Source organism: Neoarius graeffei, chromosome 10 (genome assembly GCF_027579695.1).
Source record: "Neoarius graeffei isolate fNeoGra1 chromosome 10, fNeoGra1.pri, whole genome shotgun sequence".
Classification (NCBI taxonomy): domain Eukaryota; kingdom Metazoa; phylum Chordata; class Actinopteri; order Siluriformes; family Ariidae; genus Neoarius; species Neoarius graeffei.
In genome coordinates this window covers 62,549,181-62,571,381 of record NC_083578.1, presented here as the reverse complement: position 1 = coordinate 62,571,381, position 22,201 = coordinate 62,549,181, and the positions used below count along the sequence as shown (strand labels likewise).

General features: G+C 44.0%; 1 protein-coding gene across 1 annotated transcript in view; it reads left to right on the top strand.

The window, feature by feature from the left end:
• kcnq2a (potassium voltage-gated channel, KQT-like subfamily, member 2a) overlaps positions 1 to 22,201 on the top strand; it is an 88,092-nt gene that overhangs the window by 8,666 nt on the left and 57,225 nt on the right. Inside the window, exon 2 of the mRNA XM_060930845.1 lies at positions 8,401 to 8,491. Within this exon, the coding sequence (XP_060786828.1) occupies positions 8,401 to 8,491 (91 nt within the window). The remainder of the gene's footprint in view (positions 1 to 8,400; positions 8,492 to 22,201) is intronic.

The window sequence follows — 22,201 nt, the reverse complement described above, 5'->3', positions numbered from 1 at the left end:
CCACTGATGAGTAAAATGTGCATCAACATCTGCTTCCAGTAATCTCTGGGGGTATTTACCATGAAGTAATTTCTGCTCCCATTTCTCTTGCAGGAAATTCAATCCTGCTACTTTAGCACATTTTTTTCAGCATTTTATCTCTGACAGTAGGTAATAATTGTCTTTCTTCTGGGTTCGATTGAGCATTGAATTGTTCCATAAATTTTCTCCCACCTGATTGTCAAATAATTTCTTTTAGATTGTTCAAATTTCAGGACTGTTTTCAGCTGACAATCTGTTGTTGTTTCAAGAGATCTCTCAATGCCAGTAACTGCTATCTCAGATGTCAAGTTGAATTAGTCCCTGACCTCCCTCAGAATGAGGTAAGTACGTACTATTGATGTCTGCCTTTGGATGGTGGCAGTGAAATTTCATCAATAGCTTGCGAATCTTACCATCAACTCTGGAAAGGTCTGTCTTGCTCCAGTTTATGATGCCAAAGCTGTAGGTAACAATGGGTATTTCCACGCTGTTAATTGCGCAGATTTTGTTGGATGAGTTTAGTTCCGATTTGAAGACAAGCCTTACTCTCCTATTAACATTCTTTACAGATTTTCTCCTTCATTGCCTGGTGACTGATTCCATTGGCTTCATATATGCCTAAATATTTATATACTTCATCTTGTTCAATATTTTAGATCTTGGTGTAGTGGTTAGCACTCTCGCCTCACAGCAAGAAGGTTCTGGGTTTGAGCTCAGCAGCCGGCGAGGGCCTTTCTGTGCGGAGTTTGCATGTTCTCCCCGTGTCTGCATGGGTTTCCTCTGGGTGCTCCGGTTTCCCCCACAGTTCAAAGACATGCAGCTAGGTTAACATGGGGCGGCCTTGGGCTGAGGTGCCCTTGAGCAAGGTACCTAACCCCTGACTGCTCCGCAGGCGCTGTAGTATGGCTGCCCACTCCTCTGTGTGTGTGTGTGTGTGTGTGTGTGTTCACTGCTTCAGATGGGTTAAATGCAGAGGATGAATCTCACGGTGCTTGAAGTGTGCATGTGACAAAGGTTTCTTCTTCTTTTTCTTTTTTCTTCTTTCATGTTGATATCAAAATGAATGTCACTGGCAGAGCATAACTTTCTTCTTCTTCTTCTTCTTATTATTATTATTATTAAAGAATTCTGCCCTTGCATCCAATTCCCTGGACTTCATGGCAGAACGCTTTGCCCAAACATGGATACAGCAGAATTGGGAATGCTGAGAGAGTGGGCAGAGCAGGTCCATCTACTCAAGCAGAACCTACAGCAGCTGGAAAAACAGGTCAGGGATCTTGTTGTTGCTCTCCCTGCCCTACAGAGAAGGTCGCTCTGCCTCCCTGCCCAGCTGATGACTGGTGCAGGTAGGCCATCCAATCATTTCATTTGGACCAGGGCTTTTTACAGCCCTGTGACTGCCACAGATGATGGATTGATTTCTTTCTTCTTTTTATTGTCAGAGCATTTGATTTATTCACTGCTGTCGGGATGTAAAGGGAGTTTTAAGAAATATAACAAAAAATGTTTCTAAAATAAACTACCCAGCCTACCTTTAACCTCATGAGTGAGGCTCAGTCCAGATGATGATGTCCAAGTCCCACGTCTTTCTAAGCTCTAAATGGATGTCCACTTACTACACAGCTTTGTGGTGATTTTGGGACATGGTACAGAAGATACACAAGGTACACATAATTAACAAGAGTGCAAAAAAATTTGGGCGGTTTCTGATTTTGAGCCAAACTGCCAGGGCAAATTTTTGGTCCCAGTCCAGCCTTGGATGGCTCCAAATACCAATGAATTTTGGCACAAAGCCTCTGTTATACAGCAGAAGATTAAGAAATATTTCACCTTCCAGGACAGATCCAAGCCAACAAAGTAATTCCTTCAGAAGGAGATCAATAACAATGTTTACGTGGGCAGAATGAATTCATTCTGATCTGCGATTCCGAACGTACCGTTTACATGAAAGTGATCGGGTGGGTGTGCGTGTTTGTATGTCACAAGCGCACAATCGGAATAGAATTTCTGACATGCACACAATATCGCATTACTTACTGTACTCCAAAAAAGATGGACATGATGAGTATTTTAGCTTAGTTTCTTGATCTATTTTATTTAAGCAACAGATGGAAAGAAACCTTCTCCTCATAGAAGTGCTGAACAGGAGAAAGCAGTCATAAGATCATTTGTTTCGAAATGCGTCCTGTACAGAGCCATACCTTTGTTGCCTATTTCGAGTTAGTACAAAATTTATCTTGGCACAATTGCTTGTGTGTGTATTTTTTTTTAAACTGAACATAAGTCAATGTACATGTTTATCTTGTGAAAACAGACAAGGGAAACCTAGTCATAATTGTCCAATACTTCCAGAAGCACCATGCGACAGTGGAGTGTAACAGTGTCTGTTTGCATGAGACGGGCGGCACGTTGGTGCAACGGTTAGTGCTGCTTCACAGCAAGAAGGTTCTGGGCTTCAGCCCAGTGGCTGATGGGGGGCCTTTCTGTGTGAAGTTTGCATGTTCTCCCCGTGTCTGTGTGGGTTTCCTCCGGGTGCTCTGGTTTCCCCTACAGTTCAAAGGCATGCAGGTTAGACTAATTGGTGGCTCTAAATTGAGCGTAGGTGTGAATATCTGAGTTGTGTTCCATGGTCAGACATGAGTAGTATGATGGTTGCCAGTGGCACCTTTGTATGCCTTCGACTCGGCCATATTGAGCTGCGTCCTTCGTTATTCAGCTGTGAGAAAGGATGATTAGCCACCTCAAGCTTTAACTACAAAAAAAGCACCCAGATGTCATCGCTGCATGAAGGCGTACTGAACATGCACAGAATGTTACAGGTGCAGAAGTCAATCTGCTCGAGGATTTACATTAATAATTATAAGTCTAATATTTTCATTTCAAATGGATTATCAGCGGTCTACACCACCTCTTTCAACCAGATTAAAAATTCCCTACTGGCATGGGGTATTTCATTCCAATCTAGCTATTTACATGAAGACATTTCATTCTGATCAAGCTTGAATCTGATTATTAACGGATTCTTTAGGTCCATGTAAACGTAGCTAGGGTTTTGGAATGGCCTAGTCAGATCCCAGATTTCATTTCCATCCAAAACCTGTGCAATGACTTGAAGAGGGCTGTGCACAGGAGATCCTCTTGCAATTTGATAGATCTGGAGTGTTTTTGCAAGGAAGAATGGAATAAAATTGCCAAATCGAGATGTGATAAGTTGGTAGACTCTTACCCAAAATGACCGAGTGCTGTATTACAAACAAATGGTGCTTTTTATTCCTAAAACCTGACTTTTGTTGGTTGATGTATTACATCGAAGGTGGAAAAAGATCTGACATGGTTTGTTCACATCACAAAAACCTGAAATTTTAACAGGGGTATGGAGACTTTTTGTTATATCCACTTTATATATTCACACACAGCGGTAGTAATGGTGAATTTGGAATACTGTACACTTCACTGTGCGTTGCAAAAGGTGACACTGCGTCTCTTGAGGATACTCTCCTATGGCCTCTGTGGCTTCTGCTCAGTTTATCCATTTTCAGAAGCATAAATATTGTCGTATTTTACATTGCCTCCGTCATCTTCATGGTCAGTTGGTCACAGGTCATTTTGAGGCAGCTCTCTTCATTTTAGTCTTTCCTTGTGGACACATTATGATGATACTATATATTGTAGCTTTCTTCCAAGGCTGGAAAGATAACTGTCCACACCATTACACAGTAAATGATGTAGATAACTGTGTGCATAAGGAGTATTGTATAAGGAAGTTCTGTGAATATTGTTTTAAAAAGAAATATATTCATTTTAAACAGACATGTAAAGCGTTTTAATGAAAATGGGAGTATTCCAGAAAGAGGTACTAGAGCGGCGGCTACAATTATCAACAGTCCATGATTATTGACACCTTTTCAGATTTACCAATAAAAAACAATTTTACAAAGGTGAGTTTCAGTTACAACAGTTATTTCTGGTTAATTAATTAACCGGAAGACACCCCCCCCCCCCCCCCCCCCCTTTGCCCTTTGATGTTGTCGTCTGATGACGCAGCTCATTACCTGAGATGGAATTTTTTTCAGCATGATCAGCAATTTGAGGAAAACCCGGACGTTATCATCGCAGGTAAGCATGGTGGAAAGATCATGGACATGTTTTTACTTATCAAATTCACCAATATTTCATGATATACTTGTCAAAACCAACTTTATTTCTTACTCTTTCATTTGACAGTCGCCGTTTTGTATCTAAACGCACATTTGAGAAGTCACGTGAGGTGTCGATAATAATGATCACTTTCACTGGTGTCCACCGTTATCGACACCCTGTGAAATTAAGTGACATTTACAACTGTTATGGATTGATCTTTATGTAACATTGTTGAAGTAGATGAAGCACTTAAAAAAAATAAAGTACTTGTTTCCACAATCCACTGCAATTTTTCTTCTATATTCTGGTTCAAACTAATATGGCTTGAAATATGAATATAAGTAATGAGAAATAATTCTCCTCTTTGTGTGTTCACTGTGTTGACTCCCTCTGGCTATAGGCTATATTTACAACATGAAAAAGTGCACCAGGATTCAGGGGTTGAACAGAGCATACCGAAAAATGATTGTAAAATGAAAGGATTTGACTATTTTTTTTCCCCCCATACGGAGACCATTTGGGTACTTGTTGAATCCCTTGTCCTTTGGCTGATATACAGCACTTGCAAGGGCTATGAGGTCATTATAAGTGAACCAGAATGCAGTATCCCAACTTGTTTTCAATATTTATAAGTGCATCTCTGTAGGTGGTTCCTGTAGGTGCCTGTATTGCGTTTGAAACAGTGATGCTTACAAAGCCAGAAATGGGTCAGCATACCAGTGTAATAAATGCCACAAATAAAACATGGCTTGACAAACCTCCCTTTAAGACACAGGTTAGACTTTAAGACTCTTCTCTGTCCTGACGCTCAGGTGGTGGAATAAACTTTCCCTGACTGTCTGAAGGGAAAAGCTGGCAGCTGATGTACCAACACTAATCATGCACTTCAAAACATTATCTTATGTATTTACTTTTGCATAAACACAGACTCAATCTGATCTGCAGTAACACACCAATTTATTTTCCAAGTAGAGCTCAAAGCACAAGTCCCTCTAGATCATGGGCGCTGTAAAATACATTTACATAATGATCAGAAGCCCTGTGATGACCTGGCGACTTGTCCAGGGTGTACCCCGCCTTTCGCCCGTAGTCAGCTGGGATAGGCTCCAGCTTACCTGCGACCCTGTAGAAGGATAAAGCGGCTAGAGATAATGAGATGAGATGAGATAATGATCAGAATCCAACTGCTCAAATATTTGACACATTACTTAAATGTGTACAGTAATATTTGGCTATTATTTGGAGCCATGGAGTTTTTATTCTTGAATTTCTTTTTTAAATTAAAATCACTATTAGGTTCATGTTAGCATGAGGTATTGATTGAATTTTGAGGATGTTTTTGAGTTATGGAGATTTCAATTCATGTCACCAGTCAATCAGGCTAAAAACCATAAGAACCCATTAATAAATATAATAACTATGATATAACAGTAGTTAGAACAGTGGGTTGTGTTTTCCACCACTCTAAAACAACAACAACAACAACAACAACAACAACAACAACAACAACAACACAGTCCTCCTGGCTATGTTTTGTACTGTTGTGAACAATGGTGCAAAGTTCATTAAAACAATGTGAAATCTTTGTTTACTTTTCAATAATATCTATTATTCTATTCACATTCACTGGATATGAGCAATTGCGTGCTCTAATTGCCTACTCTACTACTAGCATATCAGCTTATATACCATGAGTAGAGAAAAACAAAATGGCAGAGCGCATCAAGTCAAGTTTCTTTTAAATACTTTATCAAGTATTTAAAAGAAACAGAAATAGCTAAAAGAATATATATTTTCCTCCAATATCTCCTGTTCCACACTCCAGCCCAGTCGGTGGCAGTAATGCACCTTTAAAGTGCATATCATGGGTAAATTCAGGAGCAAGATCAATGTAATTCTCCTATTTTATATTAAACTTTGGTCAAATATCTGTCACATTTTGCACTTTGTGCAATTTTTTTACCTTGCGCAATACCAGAAAAATTCAGTTGAAATCAAGCCATTTGAGGCGATTTGGTCCGCCTCTGAAAAAACTTGGCATTTGGATTTCCCGGCAAACATTGATTTTCGTGACGTCGCGTGCGGGATGCCTCCTTCTGAATCCTACGTCAGCGCTGGTTTGTTTATGAGAAAACGACCTGGTGGTTTTCTGCAAATTTCTTCAACGTTATCACGTAATTATTAAAATGGTTAACAGATGTATCGTAGGGGGGTATAGCAACACCAATCTTGATGGGATTAGTACTCATCATTTTCCAAAAGACCGGACAATGAGAGAGAAATGGGAGCGCTTGGTCTACACAGGCTGTGCACTGAAACCGTGCAAAGCTCTCGCAGCCTGCTGGCGCTTCCGCAGATAACATCACGAATCTGGATCCAGACTCCCTTGGGATTTTTCCAGACTCGTTTTGTTATTTTATTTTTTTCTGCTGTAGACAGATGGCCTTGTGCAAAATTACCCTTCTGGATGAGGGTGTAAAGGGACATACTTTCATATAAAAAAAACCCCAAATTGGTCCAGGATATGCACTTTAAATTGTTTTGCCAATTGGCAAAAAACCCTAAAGAAGAAGAAGAAAATGATGGAGCGTGTTACTGAACCAACTGAGAACGAAATAAAAACTCTACTCGAAAACAAAACCTCAAAAAATACAAAAAAAAACCCCCCAAAAATATGGAATAAAAGTATTTGATGGTGAGAACGTATCTTTTTTTCAAGAATTATTATTATTATTATTATAGCATTTTTCACAAATTGCTCCTGTCATTTCGCCGGTTTGTTTATATTCTAAGCGGAAATGATTTTGTCGGACGTTTTGTACAAAGTTTTTATTTATCGAATTTGCAAAAAATAAAAATGCTCTGTTTCTCAAAATCCAGTGAATATGGATAAAATAAAACAGTTATTCCACTAAATCTCGTCATACATGGCTAATAGTCATCTAGGTGCTACGCGCCTCATCGGCTATCAGCTCATGTACGACTCGATTTCGTAGAATAACTGTTAATTATACTGTCTTACTCTTGTTCCTTGGTACAGTATTTAATTTAGATAAACTGAGTTCAAATTGTCAAAGAAAAACAGAAAAATCCCTCCAATTTTACAATTCACTGCTAATCAACCAATGTAGAAATTATTTGTAGATTTCTCAGTGTTCCTTGTTAGTCAATTTTCTAACCAATAATTGACATTTTTAGCAGTTTTGCTATAGCATAGACAGGTTTAAAGATCTTGTTAAGCCACAATTTCAAATGTCTAAGAGCTCTTTCTGAGAAATGAAATATTAGCTCTCATGAAGTGATGGCAAGTTCCACTGAATGATTAGTGCATCACACATCAGGAGGCAAGCGCCAGCTTCTCATTCTTCACTGATCACACACACACGCGAGCACACGGAGAGAGAGAGAGAGAGAGAGAGAGAAGATGAGGTTATCGCTATCTGAAATGTGACCTGGAATGTCCTCCTTATCAGGTCTTAGCCCTTTTGTTAATGTTCTTTCTCTCTCTGACCTACAGGAGAATAATCACATGCCTGTTGCTTTCTCATATGCCTGTCACTATTTCTACCTTCTTTTGTAAAATTTCATCATGCTTTAAAGGTTAATTTAATTCGGGACACCTGAAGGCTCGGATAAGCTTAACTTTGGGGAGGGGAGAGGGGTGCTGTGCTATCATCCTGACACCTCTTCAATAATTTAAGAGCATTCTTCATGACACTGAGCGTTTACGTTTTTATGAGAGTGGAGATTTTACGGGTCTATAATATCATTAGTCCATTTCCACTCTCTGCTACATGCAGTGTTGCCTGTCTTGTCTATATGAAATAGCAGCACATTAGACAGAGGAGCCACATGTTTGGGTTTGCTTGAATGTTTCAGCTTGTCTTGACAAGGATAAATACTGTAGTGACCAGATGGAGACGTCTGAAACAGCAGCTGCACAGTGCTTTGGTCAGAAAGTGCAGATTTGCACAAACCTTAGGCTGATTGACGAATCAATACAATATCTGACCGAGCAGGAAACACCACGGGAGTAAAATAACATTATGAGCTCCTGAAAGTCTAGAGTTAACCATAAGATGTAGTGCACATGAACCTATGAGACACAATAAGATAGACCTGGATCATGAAAAACAAGTTTACCGAAATAAAACACATTTAATTTGAAGCCTATATTTCTTCTTCTTTTTCCTCTTCTTCTTCTTCTAAATATGATCTTTTTCTTTTTTACCGTTTCAGCTTCCTGTTGGTGTTCTCCTGCCTTGTTCTCTCAGTGTTTGCTACTATTAAAGAGTTCAAAGAAAGCTCAGAGAATGCCTTGTACATTCTGGTAAGTATCTTAAAATAGGCCTTTTTTCTGGTACCGGTAAGTGCTGCGAACTTTTAATTTGCACTAGAGTAGACAGGTTCATGTTAAATCTTTTTCCATCTTTTCACACCTATTGCTTGTAATCAGATACAGTGACGCACTGGGATTAGTGACAGATAGGACATGTTATCTAGTGTTAAATGCTGTGAACATGACAGCGTGGATCCTTTGAGGTCTCCTCTGTTTGAAGAACTGCTCTTAACCATAGAGCTGTGTCAGTAGCAGTAGAGGGATTGTGTTAAAATGTGGGGGGGTTGTATGTCTTTAGAAACTACACTCTTAGAAAGGATGTATAGACCCCTTCGCAGTAAACGTCATTCATACGTAAGCGGAAATTGCGCGCGCAGCCTGGACCCAAAAAAGACTCAGAAATGCCTAGTTGTTGTGTTGTCGGGTGTCAGAATCGTAGCAGTGATGGGGTTAAAATGTTCAGAATTCCAGCAGGATCTCACCCATTCCAAAAAAATCGCCGATGTCTATGGCTACAAGCCATCAAACATGTAGACTGGGATGAAAGCACTATTAAAAATGCGCGGGTTTGCAGCGCCCACTTCATCACAGGTAAGATCAGGCTATTTATTAAATCTTTCGTTTTTATTCTTTCTAGTCTTCGTTTATTGATGTAGCAAAATACTTTGGTAACGTTTGTCTGATTAGCTGGGTCATAGTTACACAATGTAGTGAATATTGTTAGCATGTTAACTTAGCTTTGCATGCAATTTTGTTTGTAGGAGAGGTCTCGCTTGACTCAAGCAGTCCAGATTTTGTGCCATCATTATTTGTGTATGCCGAAAATCACAATTTTAAAGCAAGGATGGAAAGGTAAAATTGTGTGCCCTCACTCTAAATGCCAACTTACGTTGACTGCTCTAACCTAGCTCCCGCCCCGTTCAGTTTCATTTCTGGTCTCTGCCTCTCGCTTTTTACGCAGCTCTGATTTCTCTTAGCTGCACTCTTTACACCATCATTCCTTTCATGCCATTACCTCCTGCAAATTGCTGTTTAGTGTTGGTATTTGCTGTTGTAGCTAAAGCCACATTGCCATCACACCACTGGCATAATTTGATTAAAACAAAATGAATATGAATGTCCCATTGTTAATCAAGTTGTACATGCCCGCACATAACATAATCATATGCGTCTAAAGACTTGTAGGCACGAAGTTTTTCGTGGGTGTACACTGAAGTCTTGTCAATAAGGTACGAGTATATATCTGGCCATTGTATACCAGGGAACTTACTAACATCGTCCGTCCACTCTTTAATTAAATGCGGATCCGGTAGGCAATGTCCACTTGTTAGAGTTAACTTATTTATGTAGCATTCTCGATCTTGTAACGACAATTGTTTTGCATAATCTGACAGCTCATAATGACGGTCTATGGGCAGCGCCATTGTTTCTGGGTCCAGGCTACGCGCGCATCCTGGCAACGGTCGGTTTGTTTACAAATGCCGCTTTTCCACTACCAACGCTGCTGAGTCGGGCTGAGCCGTGCCGTGCTGAGTTGGGCTGAGTCGAGCTGAGTGGGGCTGTTGGAGTTGCATTTCGACTACAACCGTGCTGAACTGTGCTGGCTGGAAGTGGGTGGACACATTGGGTGGAGTTAGCGAAAGTGGGTGGACGTCACGTGATGTCGTTAGGCGGCGCAAACAGTGACATCAGTGATCTTTTAAGCGGTAGTCTCACGACCCGGATAGTAAACAATAAACATGGAGGACATGGAGTCGTTAGTGTTGCTGGTCTTGGTGCTGTGGCTTGTTGTCACCGACAACGCCAACAGATACTGGCAAGAGCGTATAGATGGGGCGAGGCGCATAAGGCTTCAGAAATTCTCGTAATTCTTCTTCTTCCGGGTTTACGGTGTTTACAGATCCCAGCGTGCTCGCGGGGCGTGTGTGGGCATGTGAGGACACTCCTCCTCACCAATCAGTGCACAGGGGAGTGTTTCCTCACGCCCCTAGCCCCACTCGGCTCGGTTTGGCTCGCTTCAGCCCCACTCCAAAACCGTGCGAGTTTTGGGTGCTAAGCAGGGCTGAAGCGAGCTGAGTCGTGCTGCTCTGAGATAGTCGAAACGCAAGCCGTGTCGGGCTGAAGTGAGCTGAAGCGAGCTGAAGTGAGCTGAAAAAGGGTAGTGGAAAAGGGCCATGCGAAGGGGTCTATAATTAAAACTGTGTTAAATTCTTACACATCAGTGGGTGAGTTTTGGGACGATGCTTGTTGTGTTCATTTTGACACATTCACTGTGTAAATGTATCAGGAAGGTTGACACGAAGATGTTTAAATGTGTAATATTAACACTTTATGTGCTGTCCTTAGCTACACGTTGTGTTAAAACATGGCTAAAACTCTACACAAAAAAAAGTGTTATTTGACACCAAATTAGTTAATGACAATAATACACTACTTACACAGTTCAACACATTTATTATCATGAAGTATTAATGATAAGATTCACAGAAATTAAACTGCAGAATATAACAATACAAATTCATAGAATAAAATTTCATAGAATTTCAGCAGGAATAAATGAAATGTCCGAGAGAGGATAAAACAGTTCTTTTTCCATGTTCATCAGGCAACATGACACACAACCGCACCTTCTACATTTCACTTATTTCAAAACTTTGTATCTTGAATTGATGTAGATCTGGGGTAGGTTTCTCAATAACGTTGCCCTTCAGGGTTAAAGAGCAAGTTTAAAGACACTCTTAAGCAACCAATGTTATCTTTGTATGTGGTTTTTCCGAACTTACTCATAAGAAAGAGTCTTAAGAGCAGCTTTGCTAAGAACGTCTTTGCAGCGCGTCCTCGATATACGCATTAGTAGTAGCTATAGGCATTTGTACTGTAGCTGCTAAAGGCATTAGTAGTTGCCAAATCCAGTCGATGAGGTCACATGACATTCATTTTCAATCAAAAACCAATGAAATATAAAGTCCTTAAAATATGTTACTATAGTGTATCGCCGTTAAGCATTACATCTATAATGTGGTAATTAATAAATTAAACTATTTTACATTTTTTGGACAATAACATTTTTTATTCCAAGCACGTTTTTTTTTTTAATTAAATGAACAAATGTTCACACAAAAGAATGAACAAATAATAAGCTAAATAATTAAGTAAATGTTTTCCCCGCGGCAGCACGGTGGTGTAGTGGTTAGCGCTGTCGCCTCACAGCACGAAGGTCTGGGTTTGAGCCCCGTGACCGGCGAGGGCCTTTCTGTGCGGAGTTTGCATGCTCTCCCCGTGTCCGCGTGGGTTTCCTCTGGGTGCTCCAGTTTCCCCCACAGTCCAAAGACATGCAGGTTAGGTTAACTGGTGACTCTAAATTGACCGTAGGTGTGAATGTGGGTGTGAATGGTTGTGTGTGTCTATGTGTCAGCCCTGTGATGACCTGGCGACTTGTCCAGGGTGTACCCCGCCTTTCACCCGTAGTCAGCTGGGATAGGCTCCAGCTTGCCTGCGACCCTGTAGAACAGGATAAAGCAGCTTGAGATGAGATGAGATGAGATGTTTTCCCCGTGCCCACTCATTTCTTTGGTACCCAATCAAGCTGTTGTGATTATTTCAATTGTTATCTACAATTGAATCCCCGTCCTTAGTTGTTTTTAAAACTCATCTCAAAACCTATTTTTATGCCTTGGCTTTTAACTCTGTATAGCTTTTATTTACTTATTTATTCATTTTTTGTTTTTCTTTTAATGTTGCATGTGTCTTTTTACTTTATTTAATTATTTATTTTTTAATTACTTACTCTTAGTTATTTATTACTCTAAATTCATTACTATGCCTTGGTGCCTTTTATTACATGATTTCTTGTTTTAGGATTGCACTGACTTGTGTTATTGGTCCTTAGTTGTCATGGTCATGTTATCTCTCTGTGTGTATGGTGTCCTCAAGTTACGTTGTCTTTGTGTTTTATGGTGTCCTCAAGTCTTTTTACCTGCTTGTCCAGCACTTTTGTCAGCTGCCTCTGTTGTATTTTAAAGTGCTTTATAAATAAACTTGACTTGACAATGCGAAGCTGGCAATGTTCTCCCTTCTATCTATCTATCTATCTATCTATCTATCTATCTATCTATCTATCTATCTATCTATCTATCTATCTATCTAAACACACAATGTTATACAGTAGGTGCAGAAATTTGTCACATTTATTACACTAAATGAGATAATCTCATCTCATTATCTCTAGCCGCTTTATCCTGTTCTACAGGGTCGCAGGCAAGCTGGAGCCTATCCCAGCTGACTATGGGCGAAAGGCAGGGTACACCCTGGACAAGTCGCCAGGTCATCACAGGGCTGACACATAGACACAGACAACCATTCACACTCACATTCACACCTACGGTCAATTTAGAGTCACCAGTTAACCTAACCTGCATGTCTTTGGACTGTGGGGGAAACCGGAGCACCCGGAGGAAACCCACGTGGTAAATGAGATAATCACTTGCCTAATAGAGTAAATTTGATTAAAATGTGGCGATATCAATGTGACATTATGATATCCATATGTAATTCCATAACATACTGAAATATATTCATAATACTTTGTGTATTTTTTTTAAATAATAAACTTGATTGTAAAATTGTACTTGCAATGTATAAGAAAAATAATTGAATACGGGCAGAAGATTCAACACCAGTTTCTGCCCAATGACTGTGAGAGTCCCTTGGAGATGCATGCGCATTCGACTGCGAGGAGATGCTCTTAAATTAAGAGTGAACTAAAGTACTACTTTGGCTCCAACGTTGTTCGGGAAAACCATGTTAGCTTAACGATGGATCTGAAGAACCTTTCGGGAAACCCACCCCTGATCATCCAAGGACCCAGGAATCACTGGCTGAGGATCATCTTCAGATTGGTCCATTTGCTGCATAATAAATGAATAAAATGTTAACAATTAGACGTATGATGCAGCAGCCATTTTTTAAACAATATTTTTACACAAAGCATTAGCTGGTATCGCAGCTCATTTCCTCCCCCAACATAAAATCTATACAATTAATGTTAGGTAACATGAGGCTGCAGCTACACATTCATACACCAACATTCTTACAGATCTGATCTATAATTTCTTAAATTAGGTACACCTTAGTTAGCTATACAGCAAAGATGGATAGTTAGCAAGAAGGAAAAAAAAAATACCACTTCATGATAATGAATAATTAGTAGAACTCATAGTTCTAGTCAGGCTCTTTAATAATACCAAATACAAGCTAAATGATAATAAAATAAAACACAACTACACAAAATAACTCACAAGTTAAATTTCCATCTTGTAAGCTGAGCAACAATACTTTAAAAAAAAATCTCCTGCTGTATTTGTGCCATGTAAATTAGCTGCCTGTGCCATTTTGACATTAAAGGGATAGTTCGGGATTTTTGACATGAATCTGTATGGCATCCCCATCAATAGTGTCGTGCAAACACACTGACTTACCCCTGACAGCATCCTGTGAGTCCAGTTCTTGTCCAGTTTTGGTCCAGATGAAAGTAGTCCAGCAAGTTTGTTGGGGTCACGAAAGTAAAACGTTTTTCGTCTCAAAACAGTATGTGTTCAAAAGAGTGATATATTTGCATCACAAAACCGTTGCCAAATAAAAAGTCAGACCTCGAAATCGCTTGGCACTATTTTCTCTCCCTTCTTATCACTGCGTGCTGCCGCCAGGTGACAGCGAAACGCAGACCCACTAAGCTGGTGTTAGGGTTTTGCTGGGATTCGAACCTGGTTCGTTGGTGTGATAATCCAGCAAACCCCCACTAGGCCACCAGGGGGATGACTCAAATGCAGAGGCGTGAGGCGGAAGTAGAAAAAGAATCAAAAGGTTTATTTAAACTATATACACTATATACAGGGCAAAACAAAAGACAAAAAAAAACCAAAGAGTAAAATCCAAAAGAAAAGCAAAGTGCAAAAATACAAAAGCTAAGAAGATCAAAAAACACAGTACAAAGGAAACTGGAGATAAACATAACAGCACAAAGACTCCGTGACAAGAGGACTGAACTCAGGGGTATAAATAGACAAACTAATTAAGGACACAGGTGAAGATAATTAGGCAATTAACACAAACACAAAACACAGGAACAGTGGCGGCCTCTAGAGGCCAAAATAAACACGACATGAAAAGGAAATAACAGCGGCCTCTAGAGGCCAAAACAGTCCTAGTCCTAACAGGACCCCCCCCTCTAGGAGCGTCTCCTGACGTTCCCAGGGCGATCCGGATGGGCCGAATGGAAGTCCCGACATAGTTCTTTATCAAGGACATCCCGAGCAGGAACCCAGCAGCGCTCCTCAGGACCATAGCCCTCCCAGTCCACCAGATATTGCAACCCGCCGCGGACCCGGCGGGAGTCAAGCAGGCGATTCACAGTGAACACAGTCTGCCCCTGGAAGATGCGGGGGGGTGGGGGGTTCCTAGGGGCAGGGGCATACGTAGACGTCAGTACGGGCCGTAACAGGGAAACATGGAAAGTGGGGTTGATCCTCAGAGTCCGGGGCAACTGGAGCCGGTAGGAGACAGGGTTCACCCTGCGCACCACCTTGAAGGGGCCAATGTAGCGAGGAGCAAGCTTGCGGTTCTCCACCCGCAGTGGAAGGTCCTTAGTGGACAGCCAAACACGCTGCCCAGGGCGGAAAGCGTGTGCAGGTCTTCTATGGCGGTTGGCCTGAGTCTGGTTGGTTCTGGAGGTCTGTATGAGGGTCTTCCTGACCTTGCTCCAGGTCTTGCGACACCGTCTCACATATTGGTTGACCGAGGGCACCCCCGCGTCCTCCTCCTGGTCCGGGAACAGAGGTGGCTGGAACCCGAATTGGCACTGGAATGGCGACAGCTTGGTGGCCGATGACTGCAGGGTGTTGTGGGCGTACTCCGCCCATGGCAGCCAGGTGCTCCACGATGTCGGGTTATCCATAGCCAGGCCTCGCAGGGTGGTTTCCAGGTCCTGGTTGAGCCTCTCCGTCTGACCATTGGACTGTGGGTGAAACCCAGAGGAGAGGCTGGCAGTGGCTCCGATGACCTTGCAGAACCCGTGCCACACTCGGGAGGAGAACTGGGGCCCTCGGTCTGAGACGATGTCCTGTGGAAGACCAAAGACTCGGAAGACATGATTAAACAAAAGTTTCGCAGTTTCAAGAGCAGAGGGGAGTTTGCACAGTGGTATGAAGCGGCAGGCCTTGGAGAATCTGTCAACTAAGACCAAAATGACCGTGTTACCTTGTGACTCAGGGAGACCCGTGATAAAGTCGACTGCCACGTGGGACCAGGGACGCCGGGGAATGGTCAGAGGATGCAGGAGACCCTGGGGACGCTGTCGTGGGTTCTTGGTTCTGGTGCAAACCTCACAGGACAGGACAAATGACCTTACTTCCTTCTCCATGTTAGGCCACCAGAAGCGTCTTTTCAGGAAGTCCAGGGTCCTCCGAGCTCCCGGGTGGGCGGTGAGAGGGGAAGAGTGACCCCACTGGAGAACCTTGGCCCGGGCTTGATGTGGGACGTACAAGAGGCCTGGTGGCCCCGTCCCAGGACCGGGGTCCTGGCGTTGGGCTCGTCGGACAGCCTCCTCAATACCCCAGCGGACAGGGGCCACAATCCGGGACACAGGGATAATAGGCCCGACTTCATTCTCCCTGTTAGTGGCAGAGAACAGTCTGGACAGTGCGTCAGGTTTGGTGTTCTTGGAGCCGGGGCGGTATGAGAGGGTGAAGTCAAACCGACTGAAAAACAGGGCCCACCTAGCCTGTCGAGGGTTCAGTCTCTTGGCTTGCTGGAGGTACTCCAGGTTCTTGTGGTCAGTCCAAACCAGGAATGGATGTTGTGCTCCCTCCAGCCAGTGCCTCCACTCCTCAAGGGCCAGTTTGACCGCTAGCAGTTCTCGATCCCCCACATCGTACCGGGACTCAGCAGGACTCAGGCGGTGGGAGAAGTAAGCGCAGGGGTGCAGCTTTCCTTCCGAACGTTGAGAGAGCACCGCGCCGACACCACTGTCCGAGGCGTCCACCTCCACGATGAATGGTTGGGAGGTGTCCGGGAGAACCAGAATGGGTGCCGTGCAGAAGCGGTCCTTGAGGTCTTTGAACGCCTTTTCTGCCTGAGGAGACCAGCCATAAGATCCACCTGTCCCTTTGGTGAGGTCTGACATGGGTGCTGCCACAGAACTGAAGTTCCTGATGAACTTGCGGTAGAAGTTAGCGAATCCTAAGAACCGCTGAACCTCCTTAACGGACTTGGGAGTAGGCCAATCCCGGACGGCCAGGGTCTTGGCAGGGTCCATTTGGAGTTGGCCTGTCCGTACAATAAATCCCAGAAAGGAGACCTCGGGAACATGAAATTCGCATTTCTGGGCCTTGGCGAACAGATTGTTCTGTAGCAGCCTCTGGAGAACCTGGCGGACATGGTGGCGGTGCTCCTGCACGGTCTTGGAAAAGATAAGGATGTCGTCGAGGTAGACAAAAACGTATAGGTTAATCATGTCCCTTAAGACGTCGTTGATTAGGGCCTGAAAAACAGCTGGTGCGTTGGTGAGTCCGAAGGGCATCACCTGGTATTCGTAGTGCCCAGACGGGGTGTTAAAGGCAGTCTTCCACTCGTCTCCCTGTCGGATACGGATGAGGTGGTATGCGTTCCGTAGGTCCAACTTGGTGAAGACGGTGGCGCCTTGGAGCAGGTCGAAAGCTGTGGACATCAGCGGAAGGGGATATCGGTTGCGCACAGTGATCTTATTCAGGCCCCTGTAATCAATACATGGTCGGAGCCCCCCATCCTTCTTGCCGACAAAGAAGAAGCCGGCTCCAGCAGGTGAAGTGGAGGGTCGAATAAACCCAGAGACCAGGGCATCTTTGAGGTATTCCTCCATGGCCTTGCGTTCTGGCTGAGAGAGTGAAAACAGTCTGCCACGAGGAGGGGTAGTCCCAGGGAGCAAGTCGATGGCACAGTCGTAGGCCCGGTGCGGAGGAAGAACGGCGGCCCTGCTCTTGCTGAATACCTCCTTGAGATCCCAGTACTCTGTGGGAACTTGAGATAACTCGGTGAGATCAGGGGGCTCGGCAGGAGACACAGGAGAGCTAGAGAGCAGACAAGAGGCATGGCATGCAGGGCCCCATTCCACAACCTGGCTTGTTACCCAGTCTATGCGAGGGTTGTGGCGAGTAAGCCAAGGAAGGCCTAGAATAACTGGGAACTCAGGTGAAGGAATCAGGTGCAGGGATATTTCTTCCTTGTGACCTTGAGACTGGAGGAAAACTGGAGAAGTAACTTGGGTGACTCTTCCATCACCTAACGCTTGGCCATCGAGGGCAGACACAGACAGTGGGACTTCAAGAGGTGCAGTCGGAATATTGATGCTTTGGGCGAAGTGAATATCCATAAAGTTCCCAGCCGCCCCTGAGTCTATCAAAGCTTGACAAGAGTGGACAGACTCACCCCAGGAGATGGAGACCGGGATGTAGATTCCTTGGCCAGGGAGTCCGGGAGAGAGGGTAGGCCCCGTCACAACCCTCCCTCGGCTGGACGGGGCGGTCCTTTTCCCAAGAGTTCGGGACATGATGCTCGGAAGTGACCAGGCTTGCCACAGTAGATGCAGCACTTGTCCCTCCTTCTGCGCTCCCTCTCAGATGCGGAGAGGCGAGTACGACCCACTTGCATGGGTTCTGGACAGTCACTGAAGGAGGTAGACGGTCTCCAGGTAGAGGTAGGGAGGCTGGGGGGGCTCAAGGCTTGGTGGCGTTCTCTCATCCTGTTATCCAGACGAATAGCATGTGAGATGAGGGTTTCGAGGTCACTTGGGCATCCAATAGAGGCCAGACCGTCCTTGATGGGGTCAGACAGACCATGGTGGAAGGCTGACACCAGGGCAGTCTCGTTCCATCCACTTACTGCTGCGAGTGTTCGGAACGAGATGGCGTAATCTGCGACGCTTCCTCCTTGCCGGATGGACATGAGCTTTCGGGCTGCGTCGGTACTGATGTCTGCCTGATCGAAGACCCGAAGCATCTCTTCAGAAAACAGCTGGAAATCAAAGCACTCAGGTCCCTGTCTTTGCCAGATAGCAGTAGCCCAGGCTCGCGCCTTACCAGCTAATAAGGTGATCACAAAGGCAATCTTGCGGCGATCCGTAGTGTAGGTGGTAGGCTGAAGCTCAAAGGTGAGTTGACACTGAGTAAGGAACTCTCGGCACTCACTGTGCTTGCCGTCATACCTCTGTGGTGCAGGAAGGCTGGGTTCGCGAGGTGAAGAAGGCAGCATTGCAGGAGGCACTGGAGCAGGAGTGGGAGCTGGATCAGGAGCAGGAACTGGATCAGGAGCAGGAGATGCAGGCAGAGATGTCAGCTGTGCCAGGGTTTTCCCAATTTGCTGAAGCAGTTCCTCGTGGCGAGCGAGGGCCTCACGTTGGCTGGTGAGCGTACGTCCATGAGCGTCCATGGTCGCTCCGAAGCGTGTCAAAGCTGCCATAATTCCCTGAAGGTTGGCCGGGTAGACAGTTGAAGCAGCCTCTGCTGAGTCGGTCATGACGGAGTCTTTCTGTTAGGGTTTTGCTGGGATTCGAACCTGGTTCGTTGGTGTGATAATCCAGCAAACCCCCACTAGGCCACCAGGGGGATGACTCAAATGCAGAGGCGTGAGGCGGAAGTAGAAAAAGAATCAAAAGGTTTATTTAAACTATATACACTATATACAGGGCAAAACAAAAGACAAAAAAAAACCAAAGAGTAAAATCCAAAAGAAAAGCAAAGTGCAAAAATACAAAAGCTAAGAAGATCAAAAAACACAGTACAAAGGAAACTGGAGATAAACATAACAGCACAAAGACTCCGTGACAAGAGGACTGAACTCAGGGGTATAAATAGACAAACTAATTAAGGACACAGGTGAAGATAATTAGGCAATTAACACAAACACAAAACACAGGAACAGTGGCGGCCTCTAGAGGCCAAAATAAACACGACATGAAAAGGAAATAACAGCGGCCTCTAGAGGCCAAAACAGTCCTAGTCCTAACAGCTGGTGGGAGACCAAGGCTGCACTCTATCCACGGCTTACACACGTGATGGCACGGAGGATGTGTATAGTGGCAGCATCTGTCCCCCCAGAGAAGATCTTTTCAAAAGCAGGACAGATTATAACAGAGGAGAAATAGAATCAGAATTAACTAGTTAATTGCAGCAATTAAAGGAATAGGTAGGAAAAGGAAGGCACAAAGACACCGCGCAGCGCCTGAAAACGGGTTTTCAGGCGCTGCGCACCCGTTTTCAGGCGCTGCGCGGTGTCTTTGCGCCTGCAGCGGTGCTTTGCCTGTGCTGTGGCTGAAAATAGTTCCAGATATAAATTGGTCTAGTAAATCCCTTCGTGTTAATTTGCATTGATATGTGTACTCGATGTGACTGTACAAGTCATGAGAAATAATTATATACAATCTTGAGTTATTTAATTCACTTTTGTAACGACAATGCTAGCTGGACACGCCTGATTACAGTGACTACGCTAAGCTAAGCTAACCGGGGCGTTTATAGATCAGGACAATGGCTGGGTCGGCTACAAAACGCTTTGGCTCACTCATCCAACTCTAGGGACTGCAGGGACTGACTCAATTTCATCTGGGGGTGGCGTATTCCTTTAAATCAAAAATAAAATCTCAGGAGCCGAAAGAGCCGGCTCCTTATTAGTAAGAAGAGCCAAAAGAGCCGGCTCCCGAAAAAGAGCCGAAATTCCCATCACTAGTAAACAATGAATGAAACAGCCGTGGCTGTCACCTGGCGGCAGCGCGCAGTGATACCGAGGGAGAGAAAATAGTGCCAAGCGATTTCGAGGTCTGACTTTTTATTTGGCAATGGTTTTGTGATGCAAATATATCACTCTTTTGAACACATACTGTTTTGAGACGAAAAACGTTTTACTTTCGTGACCCCAACAAACTTGCTGGACTACTTTCGTCTGGACCAAAACTGGACAAGAACTGGACTCACAGGATGCTGTCAGGGGTAAGTCAGTGTGTTTGCACGACACTATTGATGGGGATGCCATAGAGATTCATGTCAAAAATCCCGAACTATCCTTTTAAGTGAGCAAATCTGTCTAAACGTCTAACGTTAATATAGAGTAAAATACACAGTCTAACATTTCTGTTAGAAGCCAGTCTAAACCAGTATGCAGAGGCGGTCTACAATAGAGGCGAAGTAGGCAATTGCCTTGGGCCCCTCCAACTTTCCCATTCGGCAGGGGCCCCAGACCAGCTGCCCCTTCCCGAATCAGCTGGGGATTTGGGGGCCTTTGGACAGCGATCCATTCCTAAGCCATTGTGTTTGTATATTGTAATTTTGTATGTTTAAATCGGAAACAAAGACAAAAAACTAAAATACAAAGGAATGAAGTATTTGTACACCCCCCCCCCCCCCCCCGTTTGTGTTGAAATGGACTATTCCATGCAATGATCGCGCGAGTCCGAGAACATTGCGCGACGAACATGAACTGAACAAGGGCGCAGATAGCACGGGGGATGGGGGGGACATGCCCCCCCCCAAATTTATAGTGACCCCCATCTGTCCCCCCCCCCACTGTCCCTACGTAAGGCGCCACACATAGGTAGAAAAAGTGAGGATTAATGTTCTGTTAGTTAGACTAACTTACACTGTAGCACAAAGTTGAAATGGCAGCAGCAGCAGCAGCCTTGTCAACTGAACCTGAGTGAGTGAATTCAGGGAACTTCTAATAGCGACTGTGGTGAATTGTTTTGAACTTGTAATCAGCGAAATGAAGCGCCACTTTCCAAGTGGTGCTATGAAAAGGAGGAAGCGGGATGAGGCGAAATCAAAGAATGATGCACTTCCCAAGCTTACAACTTTCTTTAATGTGTCAACACCGTCGGTTGACTCGGATGTTGTAGCGGAGCAGGAGGAGCCTGCTGTTGATTCAGGAGGGGAGCGAGCGGCATCAAGCTCCAACACAGCAGACGAGCAGCAGACTAATAATTCTGAAAAAAAAAAAAACATAGCGGAGGTGGTGAGTGCGTGTCCCGTTTCTGTTGACCACCACGAAGAAAATGACTCTCTCATTCATTCACTCACCCTCTCTGTCTCACACACACACACACTCTCTCTCTCTCTCTCTCACACAGTCTCATTCTCTCTCACTCACTGACACATACATTCACATGGATATGGAGTTGCTTAGAGCCAAATGCCACCTCATCTCTCCTCAGTCCACACTTCTTACCTCCCCTCACTCACCCACTCACCCTCTCTCACACACACACTCTCACAAACACTAACTCACTCACACACACACAAACACTCACTCTCGCACACACACACTAACTCACTCACTCACACACTCTCACACATACACTCACAAACACTAACTCACACACTCACACATACACTCACAAACACTAACTCACTCACACACACACTAATTCACTCTCTCTCACACACACACACACACACACACACACACACACACACACACTAACTCACACACACATACACACACAAACACTAACTCACACACACAACTATGTACATAGTTTTATTTATAGAATGTTTGAAATGTTCTGATCTTTAAAAAAAAATAAACAGTGCTGGTTTTCCTGGCATTTTGGCAAAGACAGATGTTATCTGAAATCTTATTCTCTGTTGGGTTCCATCATGACTATTAGTTTGTGCAGTGCTA